Here is a 21956-nt window from a genome sequence, read left to right on the forward strand (position 1 = left end):
GTTTGAGATAGTTAGATTCAACATCTGAAGAACAGAAAAGAGGAATTTGACCTTTAAAACTTGGCATTCCTTTCAATGAGCATGTGATCCAAACCCCAGATGGTCTGACTATTGACGTCCACACCCCTCACGCTTCCACATGGGAAACCTCAGGAAAAGACCCCCCTCTGCCTGCTACAGTCATCCACACTCAATCTACCAGCTCTGTCTCTTTTTATACTTCTAAAACTGTATGGTTTTGTCTGTCAGAGAAATTATATTTACGGTAACAAGAATAACAACAACAAAAATTATGTTCTTATATAAGATAATTTATTATTGTAAATCACCTGCACACAAAAAATAATTATTCATACTGTGGCAGCACCTTTTTCTATATCAGTATTACCATGAGAGAAATATCACATTACAGTTCCACGTAAAACCCTTTCAGTTCCTAAGTGGAAATCAGGCACACCTGGAACCTTCTTCAAAGTTTTCTACTATTACAAATGGTTCTGTGGTGAACCCTCTTGAGTGTATGGAAATTTCCTCTCAGAGACATCCAGAGTAATTGAGCAGAGTGACAATGGAGCATAGCGTAAATGGAGTTACGTCCATGTTTTCTGCTTTCATCTGGCAGTGAATTACAATACTTTGCTAAGTAGCTTCTTAAAATGTGAGAATCGAGTGTCGGCACATCAGGCTTTCACCGGTCTTACTTTCAACCTTTTTATTGGCGTCCACGGTAACATAACACTTTGTGAAGATGTTTATAACAGAGTTCTGAGTCATAGCTGTTTTAAAACATAGTAAGTTGACAGCATCATCTCTGACATAGTTTCTTTCCACTCAGCATTCAGTCTCCTTTTGTGCTATCTGTGTAAGACTTACAGTGTGGTCTCACGCATCTGCATGTTGACAGAAAAAAGACTGCACAGAACTTGTAGGACTGGCCAGATAAGACTGGCCACAGAACATCAATGGATAATGAGGATCTAGAATTTACTACATGATATTAACTTGCAAAGGACTGAATATGGCTGACATGAAAACCCCAAAGGTAATCACCCTCACTGATAATAATCTCAATTCATCTGTGAGCACTGTGATAAATAGTGCTGATCAGCTGCTCTGTTTGGGTGGCATTCAGCAGGCCTCACCACGACACAAGCAGCCTAATAGCTCTTTTCTCCCAGACAGATGTAATCAACCTTCCTTTGACCTGCTGCACAACACTAAATTAGCACCTGATCTCAAGTGTTGGTTATAGCATTAGCTTGACAACACATTAGCATTAACTTGACAATTGGTGTTCATTATCAAACAAACCAAAAAATACAAAGCAATGGGATGCATTAGAAATGTTGTTGAAACCTGTTTGAGTGCCACAGTTGGAAGATATAGTAGCAGGGCATGCTGCTCGGAAGTGGGCATTTCCTCCAATTGTCACGTTGGGACATTTCAAATAATTCCTCTGAAGTGCTTTAAACTAGACCCACTCCAATAGCAACACACTAAATAAATATGTGCTTTATGTTTCTATTTATTTGTTAAACAAGTATGGAAAAAGTGGGTGGACTTAGGTGGAGAAAACTGTAGAAACCGGTTGCATCTTCCAATTTACTGTTCTTTAAAAATTATTATTACTGAGTCAAAGCACCATAAATATACCCCAACGTCCCAAGTTTAACAGTTAATTAATGCTGGATTGTACTCGATACATTTCATTTCTGTAAACAGATCTGGATGACAAAACCATTTGTGTGGATAAATGCACGTCAGAGGGGTTAAGGAAGACAGCCATCTAGCGACAGTCGTTTAGTCTGGAGACAGCGGTAGAGGATACCGGACAAATTGTGTGCGGGCAGGAAGGGAGGGTCGCTGCTTGCTCAACTTGGCTCACAGTACTGAACCACTGCGCCAGACTTCACTGACTCTACACGGCATCCCGCGACGGCTGCACTATTTAGGTGCTCAGTTCAATTTATCAAACTTTTTCAATGGAAGGTATGTTGATTCCGTAGTTGCGGTTAGGATGATCAACCGTTAAAATAATGTTTGCGCAGTGCGTGGTATTCTCCAACTTTAACTTTTTTTTCTTCAAATTACCTTACTTACACCGCTTTAGTTTGTTTCGCTTCTCTAAAGCAGAGAAGGCTGCGCGTAAAAGTACCAATGCAAATATCCAACTTGCGTGAAATAATGTAAAGTTCTGGCCACAGGCTGCTCAATCATCCTACAATCAACCAGCCCATTTCCACTACTGGAAGCAGCTTGCCAGGTTCTATATAGCTTGACCGGTGTTCTGGTCTCGCCAAATTGACGCTTTTACGCATGATGGAGAATCTTCCCAGTGACCGAGACTTTTGTGCGATGAATGACTCCTGGAGCAATTCGAGTAGTAAAAACGAGACTGGTCTTGGAAACAAAACGATGAACCCCTTAAAACGAAATGAGGATGTGGCCAAAGTGGAAGTGACCGTTCTCGTCTTGATTCTGCTGCTCGCACTAGCCGGCAATATCTGCGTCCTCTTGGCTATACACACCAGCAAGCATAGCCACTCTCGGATGTACTACTTCATGAAGCACCTTAGCATCGCAGATCTGGTGGTCGCTATTTTTCAAGTCCTCCCGCAACTAATTTGGGATATCACGTTCCGTTTTTATGGACCTGACTTCTTGTGTCGGCTAGTAAAATATGTACAAGTCGTCGGCATGTTTGCTTCAACTTACATGCTTGTTTTAATGTCCATTGACAGGTGCTTAGCGATATGCCAACCTCTTCGATCTTTACACAAGAGAAAGGACTGTTTCTATGTGATTACGTCTTGGATGCTAAGTCTCATATTTAGTACCCCTCAAGTATACATTTTTTCCCTAAAGGAAGTTGGCAATGGAGTCTATGACTGTTGGGGGGATTTTGTGCAACCCTGGGGACACAAGGCATATGTCACCTGGATTAGTCTGACAATATACATCATCCCAGTGGCAATTTTGAGTGTTTGCTATGGCCTGATAAGTTTTAAAATATGGCAAAACTTTAAGTTAAAAACTCGTCGAGAGCAGTCTATGTCGCTTACACCAAGGGCATCCAAGAGTGTGGCTCTCTCTCGTGTGAGTAGCGTGAGGCTAATTTCAAAGGCCAAGATTCGAACCGTCAAAATGACGTTTGTAATAGTCCTTGCATACATTGTCTGCTGGACTCCCTTTTCTTCGTACAAATGTGGTCAGCATGGGATCCAGCTGCGCCCAGAGAAGGTATACAATTTGTTTTTGCTGTGTGGCATGCAGTTAAATTCATGTAGGCTAATAGGCACTTCAAATGTGGATTATTTTCAATGGCCGTTTGCATCATACGATGCGTTTGAAAGATGACAGTTGCGATAATGTCTACATCGAAATGGGTTGCTCAGTTGTCCCTGTTGGTAAACTGAAAAAGGTTCCTACATATATCGGTTAAACGTTTTCAGCGTGTAGCCAACTAGAGTAATTCGGTAGCCTACAGGTTGGTAAAGATTCATGTAGTACCGCAGGACACAAAATTTTACAATTATGAGCCTATAGTTTTTTTTTATGTAGGCCTACCTGTTAACTCAGAACGATGTCAAAATGTAGAGCTTCATTGTTAAAAATCATATTGACGTTCACAGGCCTACTGTACCCAGCCACAGAAGGCACGTACACGGATTAAGGTGTTGTCCGTTTACATCCGATCAGGCTTATCTCTTCTAGACACAGAAAATACATTTAGGCTATATAATAATATTCTGACAAACCATTAAGGCTTCATTAAGATACTGTAGGCTATGCTGTTTAAACCCACAAAGTAGGTAGCTAAATTAGTGAAAAGATGGGAAAGTTGTAATGCAACAATGCATTTCAAAGCCAAGTCACTGGAGAATGTATGAAGGCCTAGACATCAAAGTGTTCCTTTCTCCACATAAAGTCTCAAAGGGTTGGAGGCTGATGTGTGTCATTTCCCTGTAATAACATTGTTTTCTTCTGTTATCTTAAGAGTTTGCCTTGAAAGGGAACTCTCAACTACTGTTCCAGAGGTTAGCCAGCCAATGAGCTGTATATTTCACTCGCACACTTAAAGTAAGAGAGTCAAAGTCTGACATAGTAAAGTTATAAATCATCTTTTGAGACGTCATGCCTGGGTGGAACAATTGTTTTAATGATTTCCAAAAAATGATCACACAAAATTTTCCAAGATCTATTTACAGTAAACAGGAAGCTTTAAATGGCTGTATTTGTACAGTATCTCTCAACAAACCAATCTGTATACTGTATCCAAATCGTTTATTCTCAACAACACATTAGATAAGGGCTTTCTATATCCCAAAGCAGAGCCATTTGAACGGTGCAGTGTCTGGTAATGAATTCCACAGCTTTCTGTCTTAGCCATTACGGCACACCTATTTGTCAGCTTGGCTCGAAGTGAATGTCAGGTTTAGTAATGTGTAGAGGGATTCTGTTGTTCCATGTGTGATTTATCTGGCGGACAGTGAGAAAGCGACATGAGGTAATCCAACTTCGTTAATTGCTTCTCATGCACCTGAGTGGCAGCACTCTTTATTATATAAGGTCTGCTGTCTGCGAGGGTTCATAGCCTCAGCAGACACTCTGTCATGCACAATGACACGCACAACAATCTGTTATCTAAATCCTGGAAGCATGTTTCACACAGTTGATTGGCTTGATTCCTAATTAAAACAGAGACTCCATGACACAAATTGAGGCAATTATACTGGAAGGCACAAGCGCTGAGAACACATTATTTGGCATACTAAAAAAGGATCATGCATGATTAGAACACGGTCAGCAAATGACTTTATGTATGTGTAACCAAGGTGATTTAATTGGCATGCGGCTGCTAATATGATCCAGCCTTTTTAACTCTCAAGTGCAAAGACATGCTCCTCTTAATACGCATTAGAGTTCTGTCAAGTGGATTTCAATCTCATATTTAAGACTAGGTTTGTTTTTTTCATAACCAGTTTGTCTTTCGAGTCTGGTTGATGTTTTTCCACCATATTGGACACAAATAATAACCTTTCAAATCAACCAGGAAGCATAGGAACATTTTAGCAATTCTGACAGCATAAAAAAAAAACTTCACTCTTGCTTAGTAGAAGATCAGGCTTCCACAGAGTACAGAGGAAAGAGACTGATCAAATCACCCCTACCATTTAAATGATTTACAGAGACAGTATAAAAAAACTCTGTTTGGAAGGTTTTCAATTTTCTTATAGAACTACCAGGAGAACAGGGCCCTTGTTGAGCCCTATTTATTTTTTATTTTTTACAAACAATTATCTGTTTCAAAGTGCAATTTATGCAGTTTGAAAGTTTACTAGATAACAAACATTCTGAAACATGATCAGTTAGTGTTTTTAAAGAGACAGCATTATTCAATCATATTTAACTGCATGGAAGAGCAACTTCTAATTAGTTAATTCTGATAAAACATGTAGCGTAAATGCTGATGATGTCTAAAATACTCAGATTATGACCGTTTTCAATAATAGAAGAACCCATCAAGGCTAGAAGGCTTAAAAGAGAATTGCTCTTTTTTGTCTTCTAAATGTTTAATCTATTTCTGTTTCCTACATCATGTGGTTATATAAACTATCTCACTGCTTGGGAGGCCTTGTGATTGGTAAGTTTTGGAAGCATAACAGCCTCTATCACAGTTTTCTCGATTGCTAGAGCACAAACAGTTATTCACTATTTCAAAACAGATGCACGTAGCCGCAAACTGGAGCACAGACTCAAAACAAAAAAAACATGACACAATATCAACTACTTTACCCTCATCAAAACATTCAACTTGACATCTAATGACAAAGTTTTGCAATCAATCATTACACAAAGGTCTAAAAAAATATAAGCTACTGTATCAATATATCAACACACTTTTTTATGAGCCATTTGTTGATGCTATAATTACAGTATCATATACCATATCACATCATATTCGGATATACTGTAACATAAAATAAAATTAGACATCTCCTTCAAAACTTAAACACTATGATAAACATCCTTAAAATATAACATATTTTGTAGTGGAATGAAAGAATAATGTCACTCGAGTGAACAAAAGAACAAAAAGCTTTTGTATCATACAATTGTCCACAGAAGTTGTGCACACAGAATAGGTTTATAGTTATGGTAGTAACTTGTATCAGTGATACCTAAATGTTCAAAATGTGTGCTAAGCACTTGCAGTTTGTGTGAAATCAATGTGAGAATGACTTTCTGGTTTGCAAATAAAGAATAACGTTGTGCTTGTTAGCTTATGGTGGAGATCAAGTGCCAGTTCCCGGTTTTATTACAGTAAAAGTATCTTAGCAATTAAGAAAAAGTGATAGTTGCATACTGAACCGATGAGGTCTAGTTTGCGACCAATACAAAACAGTAATGTCTGATTGCCATGACATCTATTGGTGATAAGGATTTGAATCAAATTATTTAAATGTTATGAACTTTTACAACAAATGATTTGCTCTGTAATTTGGATTTTGGGTGCATGCAATCCATATGCATTTTGTTATTACTGACAAATTGCATTTGTAACACCTAGAAATCTGTTTACGATTAGTAACAGCCTCAGCTCAGACACAGTGAATGATTTTAGATTTATGTGGAATCAGACTCCACTAGTTTCCATCTGATGAATAACAGCAGCAATGATATGATGATGATAACAGATCATGAATGTCTGCTAAAGTGACAATAACTGCACTTTGACTTTGGAAAGCATTCTGCCAAGTAATTAAATACTTACACAAGAACCAAATATTTGAAAATCTCTAGACTTGTTGTGAATTACAAGCTCTGTTCTAAAACAGCTTTCTATGAGGAGCTACAAAAACATAATTCATTCCACAACGCCATCCATTTTGTATATATAGTTATGCATAGCAAGACCCATATTCCATAACATATGTTCTCCTCTGTCTCTTTAGACATGGCCTTTATCATTGCTATGCTGCTGGGCAGTCTGAACAGCTGCTGTAACCCCTGGATCTACATGTTCTTTGCTGGTCACCTGTTCCATGACCTGGTACGATGCTTGGTCTGCAGCTCCAGCCAATACCTGAAGGCCCCCCAGTGTGGCTCAGAGCACCAGACCACAAGAAAGAGCACTTCTTCTACTTTCGTCATCAAGAACACCAGCAGCCAGAGAAGCTTCACTCAGACCTCTAACACATAGGGGCCAATGATGCCCTTACATAGACCTTCGGCAAGTAGGGGCCAGAATATAGCTTTCAAGACATCCTGAAAGATATACAAATTGAAATTGAAAATGTAAGATACATTCAGCCGTAGGGGCCCGTTATTGTGGGAGGTCAGGTACCCAGCTGGATCTTGAAAGACACCCATAATTACCAAGGATGTTGGAAAGTCTTGTAAGGGAAGTCTGACAGACAGATAGCCCTCTTCATTGAAAAATACCATTCAAAACGTACAAGTACTAACTGTCCCTTACAAAGACTTTATTTCCATCGGGAAGCATTTAAGTGGGAAGACCATCAAAGATGAGTGTGACTGCTATTGTAAGTGCGGGAATGGGGAAGCCAAGATATAGTTGACTGAACATAGGAGAGAACTCAATCTTTTGAGAACATTTAATAAGTTGACTTAGACTCACCTTTCATCCAATCAGTCTTTTCACTGTACAGATTACAATATTAAACATTTCTGTCACACTCTGTGACTATTTTAACAATATGTTTATGGTAGGTTAGTAAATCCGGCTAATTTTCTTTCATTTAATTTCAAAGAATATTCGATGAACACAACCATGAAAAATACATGAAATCTATGATCATCTGTTGTAACTTGCCAGGATCCATATGTTCCATAAAGACAAACCCTTGATATATACTATAGATATATACTGTGACTCATGTCAAAGCCCACTCTTGTCTGCTTTCATCTGATACTAAATGAATGAAGAAGGAAGGGAAATGTCAAGCATGTGAAGTCATACTGATCTACACAAAAAACATGACTGCTTTTAGAAGGAAAGGCATTTTAAGCAGTGTTCATAATATAATATTATTGGTTTCAATTTTGTAAATAGCATGCTTACTAGCTTTTGAAATGCTACATCACCATAAATGTTGCATTACTTATGCAATAAACATGTTTATCTGTGTTTGTATTTGTGCTGTAAGGGATGGTACACTAGAAAAATGCATGTATCTGTGAATCATTCAACAGTGATAAGAAACACAATCACTTGATATATTATGTGTGTGTGTATATATATATATATATATATATATATATATATATATATATATATATATATATATATATATATATATATATACATATACATATATACACACACAGGATTTAAAATATTAGTAACTTGCTGTCCTCATGTTGTGGTATAGTCATCTGTGGACAGTCACCTTGTACTATTGCCAGCTGTTTTTATGGAACCTAATAAATGTGTAGATGACAGAATAAATATTTTGTATATAAATAAGTTTGTTTGACAAGGAGCAGCATCCTTTACATTCTTCTTGTCCTGACTCCTGTGGGTGCTCATCTACCAGCAATATCAGAGTTGTAAAGAGCCTAACAATCAACCAGATAGTTCCACCAAGTGGCCAAAGGTGGAATTACATAGTCAGAGAGCAGCAGGGGTTGACATACATTTTTGGGGCCACTTGTCGATCGGGCAAGTTAGACATATTTTTTACTTGTCCAACACCTGAATGTACTTGATTACGAAATGATTATGTTAGTTGTTTCCACTTCTGTTGTCGAAGCAAACAGGATCGACTTAGGTGGGTAACGTTAGCACTACAGCTTAGTAAACAAACTATTGTGATTCAATCAGCCTTAGTTAGCTCTGGCTATCTTGCTGAAAAAAGGAATCTGGACAAACATGCATCTTGAATTGTAGATTTACATGACAACTTGGGTTATTTATTTGAAAATGTTACATTTTGTTTAGATAAGGGGGAGGGGGGGCGGGGGGCTCCCTCAACATCCACCACCAGATGCGCTGTAGAGCAGAGTAATGACACCGCGAATACGGACGTTTATCATCATTATTATTTTGTATTATTATTAAGAGGCCCCTGATTGGTCGAGGCCCCGTGCTTAAGCCCAGGTAAGCCCGTGCATTAAGGCGCCAGTGCTGATAACTCTCCGTTGGGCTGTGACTACGGGGCGTGTTTCAACCAAACTCATAAAACAAATGCCTCTTCGCTCAATTGGATAGACCTACAACCAATCATAGCAACGTAATATGTTGTTTGTTGAAAACAGATTCAAACTCTTTCGTGACGTTGTGATTACGTTACTGTTGATCATCTGTCCATCATCGTATAAAGACCGCCCTGGAAATTTCATTGGTCCGCCCAGCTCCTGGTTTTATATAGTTTGTCCCCAATACAAGCCCCTCCAGACCCAACTTCCTGACCAAATTTTTGTTGTGGGTGGGGCTAAGTTGGACTGGAAGCCAGGCTGGTGTCAATGACATTGGTGTTCACTGTATGTCCATTTTACCCACTGAACTGTTGTTATTCATCTGTGACAAGGTAAATTCGGTTCTACAATCAATGACCTCTTTAAGATAACCGAGGGGGGTGAAGAGATCCTGAAATTTGCTGGCTTCTCCCTCAAACCATGGGTTGGGTCAGGATAAAGTGGGAGGCAGGGAACTGCAGTAATAATCCACGGGGAAGAAAAATGTCAGTAGAGAAGAGAGCAGAGCATTAGTAAAAGTGAAGATAATGGTAGCTAGCCACAGTCACAAACATCACTATGGTTTAGGCACACACAGGCTTGGCTCTATGCCATTCTACTTTAATTAGGTGTGCTTAAATTTATATTTATATCTATTTTATGTCTTACATATTGTTTAGCTCTTTAGTATTAGACTTAATTAGAATGAAAGTAGAATTACGTAGATTAAGTAGAATTTATAAATAAAAAAAGGTCTGTATATATTTATTGTATGCACCTTCCTGCCACAGTAAATTCTGTGTTTGTGTAAACTTACATGGCAATAAAAACAGATTCTGTTGCATTTGGTTCTGTTGCATGGTTTAGGCAAAAGATAATGGTAGCTAACTAGCTAGCCACAGTCACAATCACTATGGTTTAGGCTTGTGTGTCATTTAGCATCTGCAAAAAAAAATGACTAAATGTGTGTTTACCTACAGTAATAGGCTTGACTCTTTTCTTCTCAATTCTACTTAAATTGGGTATGCTTGCCTTTGGTGGCTTGGGTCGTCTCGGTTCAATGGCTAAAAGTTAAGATAACAGTAGCTCACTAGCTAGCCCCAGTCACTGTCACAAAGCGGCTCAACTCGACTCGGCTCGGCTCGGCTCGGCTGCTTGGCACGGCTCTGCCGAAAGGTGAAGGGTGAGGGTGAGCTGACCTGTTAGTCATGGTTACAAAGCAGCTTGGCTCGGCATTGCACTATGGAGGAGTAAAAAAGTGCCAACTTTTATCAAATAAATACACCATTAAATGACTTAAATGGGTCAACTATTAATTACAATTTGAATTAAATACATAAACTTGTTAGGGTACCCGGTACCGGGGACCTAGCTGCATACGTCACATATATCGGGTAATTACGGATTGTAAACATGCGCGAAAACAGTCATGTTATATACCATTGGAATGACAAGGATCTCATCATGGTCCTGTGTTACTGTGCAGTGGACAATATTCAAATGCAATACGCTAAACAGGGCCCTCAGTCAATTGCATTTTCATATCACCACGTGTTGTAGTGCTTCATGAATTTATTTTATCTGTCAAACTCTCCCATCAAAGTTGGTAGGCGGATCTTAACGTCTGTTCTAGTGATCGTCTGATCTAACGCAGAGATAAATAACAAATTCCAATACACTGGGTGGTGCTATTCACCTCTACGTTGGTTTAATACTTTATTTAAACCAAATTTAATCATTTAATAAAATTAATTACAACGGCAAAAAATCCTCCATAGTGCAATGCCGAGCCAAGCTGTTAAAAGTGAAGGTAACCAGTAGCTGACCAACTAGGAACAGTCACGATCAAAGTCACGAGCGGCGCGGCTCGGCTCAAGCTCAGCTCCGCTCGGCTCGACGGTCGGCTGGGCGGCTATGAGTGAAGATAACTTTAGCTCACTAGCAAGCCACAGTCACAAACAGCACTACAGTTTAGGCACATGCAAGCTCGGCTCTGCTCTACTCCATTTTACTTTAATTGGGTGTGCTTAATTGTGCTTAATCTATTTCATATCTTATATATTGTTTAGCTCTTTAGTATTAGATTTATTTTATTTATACATTCTACTTTTTTAATTACGATCCTTATATGTTTATTAAAAGTGAAGATAACTGTAGCTGACAAGCAAGCCACAGTCACAAACGGCACTACTGTTTGCTCGGCTCTGCTCTACTTTAATTGGGTGTGCTTAATTGGGGTTCCTCCAGTAGGAGTGAACCTACTGTTATTAGGGTTTCTCCGGTAGTCATTGTTTAGCTCTTTAGTATTAGGCTTTTAATTTAATTTATACATTGTACTTTTTAAATTAAGATCTGTATATGTTTATATGCACCTTTCTGCCACAGTAAATTCTGTGGTTGTAAAAACAAGTTATCATCCTGATCGCCTTTGGTTCCGTTGCACGGCTTAGGCATAATTTGGTTGGGAAGTTGGGTCTGGGGAACCTTGGTTGGGGAAAAACTATGTCCGAACAGGAGCTGTCCGGACCAATCAAATTGTCAGGGCGGGCTTTATACGATGATGGACACATGATCAACAGTGACGTATTCAACCACATCACCAAAGAGCGCTTGGGTTGAATTTGTTTTCAACAAACAACATATTACGTTGCTCTGATTGGTTGTAGGTCTATCCAATTGAGCGGAGAGTCATTTGTTTGTACCACGAGTTTGGTTGAAACCATAGAGTTAATATAACTAGAGTAAGCTACTTTTGTCTTCCAAGATGGCGTCCCCATTCATTTCTATGAAAAGTGCTCAGTGGCGCAGTGAGGCAAGCGAGAGCGCGAGACTGGACGCGGCCATATTTCCACTTCCGTGTCTTCCGGTCTAGCTTTAAACAGTGGCTCTTTTTTTCCCTAGCTCCGAGACCTCGTGCACGCTTGCAACTAGCTGTACACGTCATAATTTGCGACAACCAGTCGCGAGCATAGATTTATATGGTTACAAGCGCGTGGGCATTGCGGTTGCAGAATCTATGGGCAGAATGGGGTACAAGTTCGATAAGAATCCGACACATGATGCAAACTTAACGGAAATGTATTCTGTCACTATAGTATTCCTTTCACTTGTTTTTTAGAAATAGGCTATAGGGCTAAATAAAGGGCTATTCTAGATGGAACTCATCACATATGATGCTTTTTTTCTTTGTGATATGAGTATGATTTCCAAGGCATTGTATCGGATGAAATAAACTGTTAACATGAACAGCTCTGTCGTTGTTCTCACCAGGCAAAGAAAGCTTAATAGTTATTTTGGTAACCGAAATCTTCCATAATGCAGACTTACCACAGCTTACTGTCAACTTTATATTCAAACAAAATGCCTCGAATTTCACATTGCCTTCAATTTCACATCAGTGTCGAAATGTGACCCATGTTCAACCTAGAAAACCAAACGTCTATTAATGGATAATAACGTGATCTAACAAGAGTTAATAATGTAATAAATAAAAGCTAGAGAAGTGTGTTTAAAATATAGTTTATTGAACATTTGCCTTTGAAAGGGGCATATTCATAGAACCATATAGGCTACAAGACGTTTCCATCAGATGTAGGCTAAGTGGGGGTGAAACTGAGGACCTTCATTGTCCCACAAAAGCAGTCTGGCTTGATGACACGATCAAAAAAAGAATGATGGGTGTGTTTAACAAAAGCTTCTGAAGGCAAGACTAATATTATATAAATACATATCATTTCCTATTGTGGTTAACAGTTAAAGTATTAATCTTCGTCTTTGCTCCAGATAGACATGTCAACAATATGCTTGCGCTTAACATAATATATTTGCCATCATGTCATGAACGTTTTTATGAAAAATCAAATCTGTTTTAAAATAACCTGAATAAACTATATTAACAACATTTCATGTATGTGTGACAACGATTTGCTAAACTTGCTACAACAAAGCAGGCAACTCAAGCCATTTTTCCCTGTGCTCATTCAATATAAGTCTATGGCTCATTCAGCTCAATGTAAATCGGCTATCGGCCAATGTGAACTTTTGTGCTCGTGCCCTGTTAGTATCCGCGAGCGCATTTGCAGGTAACTTTTATTGACGTAGGCAAATAAATGGGGTGCTAGTTTACCCATTTGGATTGGTTTCAAACTTAGCAAAAATCAGGAACAATTATTCTTTGAAAAAGCTAGTAGTATGAGCCAGGTTCGAGAATCGAACAAAAATTATTGGGGGAGATAGTTTTGTAAATGTTGACTGGAGTTAATAGAATAAAAACGACCGGAAGACATGGGAACCTAAAATACCACCTACATCCACCGGGGCCGTTGCTTCAAGCCGAGGGGTGGGGGCTTGGTTGAAACACCCCATACTGACTAGAATTGTGAGTATGCCAACGTCGGGCTATGTTAGGTCAGTTTGGACATAACTTTGCTTGAAATTTAGGGATATACTATTGGTTCATTGGAAAGCTAATGTAGCCTAAGCTACGACAGCTAAGAAGTAAAGCTAACATTTCCAGTGGTGTAGGCCCTATACATAATAAAATGACATTTAGGTTTAAAGCGACTGATTCTCTGAGATCAAGTTTGATAGGCTATATAGCTAGAGCTACATTTGTTTAAGCTAAATTATGACAGTGGACTTACCTGTCTGCAATACCAGAGAAATCCCACAGTTGAGCAGTAGCCTACATCATCTCTCTCCATCAGTAGCCTATCATGTCGAAGACAGGGAAACTTCTGGACAGGTCGGGACGAATCTTCTCACTCTTTCGCCTCGAACTAGGCATTTTTAGCATTAGGTTGATTCGTGTTTAATCGTGGTGGAGGGATGGGGCGCTTACCTGGTGTTTGCCCAGGTTTCAGTGTTTTAAGAAACATTTTCTCACTGAACTCCACTTTAAACGCCAATGTCGGCTAACCGATAACTGATACGAAAAGTAAGTAGAGTTAAAGTTGACACAATCGCGAGGACAATATTGGCGCCGGCGGGCTACATTCACGGCACGAGTGGTATAACACGCGTATCCATTCATGAATGCGCGGATTCATTAGGCCTAGTGTCAGACTGTAACTGCATTATAAAAAATGTTGCTTTTGCTTGCACTGATACGAACAAACGTTTTTATATTTATTTTTTGTACTTGTCCGTTCGGGCAAGTTCAGTCTTCATTATACTTGTCCTACAATGAGTTTTACTTGTCCCGGACAATCGGACAAGCCTCAATGCCTATCACTGGAGCCTGTTGGGGGTTTTCCTCTCCTGTTTATAGCCTACCTCCGTTCATACAGTGATGACACTGTTATCATGTGGATCATCTCTGTGCAAAAGAATCAGATATACAGCATTCCTCATGCTTTGTTGATATGTTACCGGGTGGAACTTCACAAACTTGGCCTCTTTATTATGGAGTCTGCAACTTGCTAAACGCGTTGGGAGTCCTATAGACTACCATTTCTGATATTACCATGTCAGTCACACATACCAAGATACATCTAGTAACAGAGACATGCTTGTGTATTTATGTTGGCAACATGATAGTCCAGTCTTTTAAAACCAAAATGCGGGTCAACCTAGGACAAATTGCAACAGAAGCAAAGTCAACTGATTTTGTATCCTCAATATGTCCTGGTAAGGAAAAAAAGCCCTGAAGAATCCCATTAGGGGAAAGTTTCAAAAAAGACCCAAATGTAGCCTATTCATATGCCTATTCACTATTTTTTCTGATGTGAATAGGCAAAAAAAATTAACCTTTAGATATCACAATGAAAATTACTGAGTTGTTGTGACTTACATTAAGACAAATAAAAAATGTATTACAATTGGGTTTTTTTTGTAACATGAGCAAACCCTGCATAAAAATGTATGTGCTAATTCGCATACCACAACATATCTTAACATTGGATATAGCCAGTTGAAAATGTCTTGTAGAATCTTGTTGGCATCTTACAGTAAATGGTATAGAGGCAAACAAATGTAACCATAAGGGGCAGAGATTCATATTCCATAACATATGTCATTCATTCAAGGTCCACTCAACTGTCAATCAACTATCACTAAGCTGTCACTTAGGTAGGAAAGATTTTCTTTTGTTTCCCCTACATGGATTATTCAACCTACATTAATAAAACATACCTGCTGATCAACTACAATTTATTGGGAACATCTGGACTATAGTTTCCCAATCAATCACAAATTCTGTTTATGTTGATGAAGCTAGATTCCCATACCATTATGCAGAGAAGTACAACAGTCATTTGTTTATTTGAGTGTCAACCTTCATAAGTACCACTGAAACACATTACAAAATCAATTTATTTTGTGACTGTCAGGAGTAGAAAACAAAGTGTCCGAAATGGCATAACTATCACTAGACATTTAATAAATGCAGTAAAAACAAACAAGACACGTTACCTAGTAAGGTCTTGTTGACTGCAGACTTTGCTGTCAGGCAATTTGTTACCAAACTTCAACCACAGAATACACAAATGTTTCTCTTGTCATCAGTGTTTGTTTAGTGAAGCGTTGATATTTCCAGAAGGTCAGACCCAGGTTAGGACTAATCCTGCTACTGCTACAGCATGCCACGGGGCAGTCTTACACCTCTTTGCTTAAGACCACCCTGACATTGCTGAAGACCTTCCCCAGAGCCTGAAACAGAGGATCACAGAAGGTGTGCACAGCTAGCGAGTAGATACGGCTAAAACACTGGGACTCGATCAGACAGCTCTTGACGCAGGGCATGACCGCCCATATATGGCAGAAGGACAGGCATGCGAACAGGAATCCCCAGAGTAGAGCCACAGGGATGCCCAAAATGGCCGACAGGATGCGGTAGCACCAGTATTTGGATACGGTGAAGGTGGTGTAGCTGGCCTTCCACACCCCGTCCACACTGTGGGTGCCGTCTGGCTCAGCGATCACATCCTCAAAGTCTACCTGCAACAGCAGGCAGGGAGTAGGCCATCAGCACACACACACTTGATGTACCTTTTACTCAGGTTCACATGAGTTAATGTAAGACTTCTAGGCTGGCCTCTCTGAAATATCAGTTTAACTGTAATTGCAAATTAAATTGTTTGGGTAAATGTATTTACAGAATTAAAAAGCCCTGGGATTGCAACTATACCTTGTTAAAGGCCAAGCAGGCCATATGTAAATCACCACCAGAAGCAGACTGGAGTTGAGTATACAGTATTTGTTCAAAGGGGTCCATTAACAAATCGTTGCACTGGTATTCTCACTTTGTTCAGTGTTTGCTTTCTATAAACCTGCTATAATAGACAGATCAAGTAGATTGAAAATAATAATTTACCGATCAATTAATACAAGATTATTTCAAATTAAATAAATCCCTTCCAGGGATACAGAGAGGTTCTCTCATAGTCCATATCTATAGCACACCCTTTTTCTATGCCTAGAAATAGACCTGGTATCTTTAGCCAACCTTCTGTAATGCACTGAAGCTAGACAGCTATTTTAATAAATTTTGATACGAGAAGCACACAAAAGACGGTCTTCAAGCTGCTCTGTAGCATACTTGAACAGGTTTTGTATCAGATTCTATTGAACACTGCACAAACACGGTACTGCACCTTCACTATGTCCTCATTAATCTTCTGTGGGTCTCTGTTGATAAGGTCTATCTCCTTGGTGTGGCTGTCTCTCCGGAACTTCTGCTCCTGATTGTGGTTGATCTCAGCCATGGTGGAGGCTGCAGGAGGGTGGAGGATTCGGGTAGGGCTGGGTGGCTGGTCCTTGGTGCTGCTGGGGGTGAAAGGAGAGTGGGGGTTCAGTCTAGGCTGGCCTGTGTCTGAAAGGAGCAGAGCCAGTCACAATGGGCAGTGGGACAGGGAGGGGCTGTGTACAGGCGTCTGAGTCTTCACTCAGTGTGATGTCACTCATGGAATGCCAGCCTTACTGCCAGTCCCAGCCTGTCAAATGGCTTCTGCTCACATCTACACACACACATACACACATATGCATAGACATTCTCTTTTCTCTCTTTTTTATTTCTCTATCTATTTATCTATCTTTTATCTCTATCTCTTTCTCTCTATCACACACACACACAGTTTGACCCATTCTTTGTCTTCGTCCCATACAGTAGCTCACATGGGGACCCGACACAATCTTGTAAATGGAGAAGCAAGACTGTGTTGTATCTGACACCATCCTGCTAAGTCACAACCGTAATTATTGCACTGTGTTTGTGAAGCTGTAGTCTGTCCACACATAAGATTGCACTGCAGTAATAATCAGCCATACCAAATTAGCTTCAACATCTGAACGGGTTGAATGACTGTGGCAATAAACTTCTAAAGGCGTTCAATTCTTATTTTACGTAACACACAACAATTAGATGGAGCATTGTTGCTACTTGTATAACAATTTAGAGACCAATGTAGCTGTAAATGCAAGAGCATAAATACAGATATTATGTTGAATTGTGACACACACTTTGTAGAAAGTGTTGCAAATTGTAATAAGTACTGTGTTGTAGTCACATCTGTTTTCTATAACATGGGTATATGGCTGTTCGCCTGCAACACATTTATTACAAAGAGCCTTGGTACACTATGGAAAGCCAAAAGTCTGCAGCATGAACAGCTTTTCTTAAGTAAACAAACCGTAGACCTGTACAGGATGAACTCCTGCTCACCTCGTGGTGTGTGGATGATGCTCTCTTGTCCAGAGAACGGTCTGGATGTGTCCCACCAGGGCCTTAAGACAAGTGGAATGAAACACAGACCCACACTCTGTGTTTGAAGTTCATCATATATGACATAGTGTGCACACTATACACATACACATTGATGAAGTTGCGCTGTATGAACTGTAGTCTCCTGCTCTCTGTATCACGTTATGATGATGATTTTTGGGTTCCACGTCAAAAAACTCTGTACAAAAGCTCTATGTTCATAGAATCTCTGAGAACATGTTCATTCCAATGGTTGTTCTTCTATCCCAAAACATTTTCAAATTCACAGTTTCAGTAATGTTTCAGTTGTTGTTTTTAATGACTTTGGTACTGAACTGTGGTGAGTCTTCATAGAGAGAATAATCTAGATGTCAGAAGTGCACCTGAACCAAGTGTGTCCATCAAGTACGCAATATGTAAATTGCATGCAATTCTGATAAAGGTGCTACATGTAATACCAATGTAGGTATTTAACCTCACACCATGATTTACCTATGTATGCATATCATCAGACACTGTTCCAAGTCCCCAGTCTGTTCTGAGCTCAGAGGTCCAGTCAGTGAAAGCTCTCAGACATCCTGGCTCAAGCCCGGACATACAGTAAGGCCATCTAGAGGACCTCAGCCAGAGAACACAGCTCAAGACTGCATAGGGGACCATCCCAAACCTAGTCCCACATGTGACAGAGATCCTCTCATTCCCGTGCCAGGTGAACACTGATGCCTCCACAGCACTTGCCGGCGCTGGAGAGAAAGGGACGCACGGCGACATCCAGGACTATGCTCCACCACGCCTGCAGGCAGCTGGAGCCTATGAGGACACTCTGAATGAAGGGGCTAACCATCCTGTCATGGTGGGAGAAACACACTGTTAGAAACTAAAAGAAAAAAAACTCTGGTGGTGCACATCCTGGGGCAGGGTTATCCAGTAGGCTGTGAGACGTCAGACCCACCAGATGTGGAGGCAGCTGAGGATGGCAAAGAGGAGTCCAGAGAGGATGGAGACTGGAACAGCCAGTAGGACTGTGACGATCCTGTAGATCCACACCCTAGTGACCTCAAACAGGGCATTACTCCACATCCACACCCTGTCTCCACTACGCACCGACACTGGCTCTGCTATCACATCCTCAAAGGTGACCTGGGCCAAGAAACGAATGTCAGAGGTCAGGGGAGGTCACAGAGGAGGTTACAATTGCGAGGTGAACTCATCGACCGTCATCATCCATTGTTCTACCAAACTGTGACTGAGCTGACGCACACAAGAGGGCAGTACAATCACAGAATGCAGCTGCAATTTTTTCTTGATAAACACTTTCATTTTTTGCTCACTAAATATCTTTAAAATATTGAATGTGATCATAAAATAAAACTTAAACCAGTGAATTCATGAAATAACATAGACAGTCAACATGTCAACGTGTCATCCTGTCCAGGGTGGGCCAGGTACCTTCAGACAGTCATTGGTTCCCCTGGGGTCTCTAATGTTGAGCAGAGGCTTGGTATCACTGATGTCCACCAACGCTGATATCATGTCCTCCTCCTCCTCCTCCCTTGCAGGAGCCTTCCACAAGGGCTCCGGCTGCTCCTGCTCATCTGAATCCTCCGGTTCAGAATCCCCCAGGTCTATCTCTGTCTCCTCAGTATAATCCTCCTTCATCATGGGGTCCATATGGACATGGAGAGAGAGCAATACTCACAGATCTGCAGAGCCAAAGACTAGCCCCTAGTCGTACAGCAGACTGATACTATCCAACAGAGGGTGACCAATCAGGCCCCTGGACCCACCACTGCACTGGGTTAAATTTGGAAAGTGACTGTGGCCTGGTCGGTATTTCCAGCTTGGCTGACTTGAGAGGATCACTTCCCAGTGTCCTGAAAGAGAGAGAGAGAGAGAGAGAGAGAGAGAGAGAGAGAGAGAGAGAGGGAGGGAGATCTAGAGAGACTGGGTGTGGGGGATATAAATACTACTGTGGAGGACTGACTGGAAACAGTTGTATCTTATTAAGACCTGTAGTATAACTGACTGACCAGAGACTGGCAGGAAATAGTTAAAGGACAGACTGAGGAAACTACAGCAAATTGCAAAAGCTGACAAGAAAGAAATATGTGGTACATGTTTCATTGTAAAGTAGGTAATGACAGAGCCAAGACTCATCAATATCCTTGTGTTCTGTACGTTGGGCACTGACTGTGTGGTGTGGAGTCTGATATGTGGTCTGAAATGTCTGTATAGATCTTTACATCTTCTGGCTCTCTAAGCTGAGAAGAGGTTTACTACTTTGGGGGCTCTGCAGCCCCACAGTGCCCCCCTTTGGCCTCCTGAGTAAATATGAGCTATCTTTATAGAGGCTGTTAGTTTGGCACACCCGAAACATGATCTGGTGCTTCTGCAAGTACTCCTCTTCTGCTCTAAACATTGACCTGTTAACAACAACTGGAAGGGTACAGCTTATTATTTCATTTTGGTGTAGCCCCAGACTACACTATGACATGCACTGCTGGCTGTGAGATATATAGTGGAGTTATGTAGTTTAAATTGTATTGTATGATTTGACATGATTCACCCTGCATGAGAACTACAAGCACTAGATGGTGGCGAGGGTCAACCTGAGACTTGTTCCTGCTGTTCCTGTCAGTGAGTGCCACCCATGCGGATCAAGATTGGTCACATAAACACAAGTGACTGTAAATATCTAATGGGGATTAATACAACCAAAACAAAATTACCATCAACATTTTCTGGGGAAAAAAACATATCTCAATTGAAACAGGAAGCCTCTGGTATGAAGATCAGGCTAAGAGAGAATAATGTCTGTCTAAAATGTGAGGAAGTTGTTCATCAGTTAGCAGAGACATATGCTTACTCCAAGTTATAGGTAGTGTCTGTCAACCTATGTAAGCATGACAGAGAGAGAGAGAGAGAGAGAGAGAGAGAGAGACAGAGAGAGAGAGAGAGAGAGAGAGAGAGAGAGAGAGGAAGGGAGGTAGAGAGAGAGAGAGAGAGAGAGAGAGAGAGAGAGAGAGAGAGAGAGAGAGAGAGAGAGAGAGACAGAGAGAGAGAGAGAGAGAGAGAGAGAGAGAGAGGAAGGGAGGTAGAGAGAGAGAGAGAGAGAGAGAGAGAGAGAGAGAGAGAGAGAGAGAGAGAGAGAGAGAGAGAGAGAGAGAGAGAATGTCGCTCCTCTGGGACACTATGATGTGAAATGGAGAGTTGTCCTTGGCTCTCATCTCTCCCCCAGGTGTGAGCTTAATTTTCCAACAGGCTTTCAGGAAAATCCCTTATTCTCTATTAACCTTTGGACCCATTAACAGATCATCCTCACACTGGTATTATTAGTCATTATTAAGGTTTGGAGAATCATGCCATGCACAAACTTGTCAGGCTCTGACAACAATGCATTTAAAGACAGGATGCACACACTGTTGATGTTCATGTTAGTCTTGTGTAGCACAGTAAATAGTGTTGTATATGTTAAAATCACCACTGCAAAAACAGCAAAAGGTGTTTGTTGTTTATGAATAGTTTATTTGTATGAAGAATTACAAGTCTACAACAGTATACAGTAGAAAGCAGATGGTGTGGTGCTCACTGTAAAGAGATAACTTTAACCAGGCAGAGAAACAGAAGGAACATGATGTATTGATGACTGAGAGTTTCCTGTGTGTGCTATAGCTGGAGACAGTGGTATGCTAATGGTCTGCACACCTCGCCAGATGGTCTGGATGGAAGAGTGTGTGTGTGTGTGTGTGTGTGTGTGGGGGGGAGGAAGGGGTGTGGGAGCTAGAGGAAAGGGATTGTGTGTGCATGTGTGTCAGGTGTGCAAAGGCCACTCTGGCCTTCGCACACCTGACCCTCCACATGCGGGCTCATGGTGGCTGGTGAATAGTTATGACCTGGACGACGATCAGTCACATTCATATGTCATTTCAGGGAGGCAAGGATAGATGAGAGGCTAGATGAATTAAAGATGCATTTCACCATCTCTCTCTCTCTCTCTCTCTCTCTCTCTCTCTCTCTCTCTCTCTCTCTCTCTCTCTCTCTCTACCCCTCTCTCTCT

At 40.6% G+C, this 21956-nt stretch overlaps 3 protein-coding genes across 4 annotated transcripts; 1 reads left to right on the plus strand and 2 right to left on the minus strand.

Moving 5' to 3' along the window:
- Window positions 1-851: 851 nt before the first annotated feature.
- On the plus strand, window positions 852-8475 carry oxtrb (oxytocin receptor b). The gene is given in 3 exon segments (XM_084704881.1): window positions 852-3187; window positions 3190-3240; window positions 6957-8475. Coding segments are annotated over 3 exon segments (1170 nt in total). The 5' UTR covers window positions 852-2316; the 3' UTR covers window positions 7205-8475.
- Window positions 8476-15495: 7020 nt separating this feature from the next.
- LOC146272648 (caveolin-3-like) lies at window positions 15496-18051 on the minus strand. Of its 2 annotated transcripts, XM_084705220.1 has the most exons (3): window positions 17861-18051; window positions 16794-16965; window positions 15496-16137 (listed from the first exon to the last, which is right to left on the minus strand). In XM_084705220.1, exons 2-3 carry the CDS (start codon window positions 16902-16904, stop codon window positions 15796-15798), a joined length of 453 nt encoding a protein of 150 aa, XP_084561346.1. In that variant the 5' UTR covers window positions 16905-16965; window positions 17861-18051; the 3' UTR covers window positions 15496-15795. The 2 variants fall into 2 exon arrangements, with proteins under 2 accessions (XP_084561346.1, XP_084561345.1); XM_084705219.1 differs by lacking the exon at window positions 17861-18051 and having other exon boundaries at window positions 16794-17117.
- Window positions 18052-18194: 143 nt separating this feature from the next.
- LOC146272649 (caveolin-2-like) lies at window positions 18195-19632 on the minus strand. Its single transcript, XM_084705218.1, has 3 exons — window positions 19349-19632; window positions 18852-19039; window positions 18195-18744 (listed from the first exon to the last, which is right to left on the minus strand). The coding sequence occupies exons 1-3, from the start codon at window positions 19568-19570 to the stop codon at window positions 18594-18596; spliced, it is 561 nt and encodes a 186-aa protein (XP_084561344.1). The 5' UTR covers window positions 19571-19632; the 3' UTR covers window positions 18195-18593.
- Window positions 19633-21956: the final 2324 nt, after the last annotated feature.

Source organism: Hypomesus nipponensis, chromosome 9, assembly GCF_054491055.1.
Source record: "Hypomesus nipponensis isolate SF chromosome 9, ASM5449105v1, whole genome shotgun sequence".
Lineage (NCBI taxonomy): Eukaryota > Metazoa > Chordata > Actinopteri > Osmeriformes > Osmeridae > Hypomesus > Hypomesus nipponensis.

Coding starts and splice junctions, on each gene's coding strand:
- LOC146272649 (XM_084705218.1), bottom strand. CDS start 19,570: ATGGACCCCATGATGAAGGAGGATTATACTGAGGAGACAGAGATAGAC. Junction 19,040..19,348: donor GAACCAATGACTGTCTGAAG/GTACCTGGCCCA, acceptor TTCTTGGCCCAG/GTCACCTTTGAGGATGTGAT. Junction 18,745..18,851: donor CTCAGCTGCCTCCACATCTG/GTGGGTCTGACG, acceptor CCACCATGACAG/GATGGTTAGCCCCTTCATTC.
- LOC146272648 (XM_084705220.1), bottom strand. CDS start 16,904: ATGGCTGAGATCAACCACAATCAGGAGCAGAAGTTCCGGAGAGACAGC. Junction 16,138..16,793: donor TTAATGAGGACATAGTGAAG/GTGCAGTACCGT, acceptor CTGCTGTTGCAG/GTAGACTTTGAGGATGTGAT.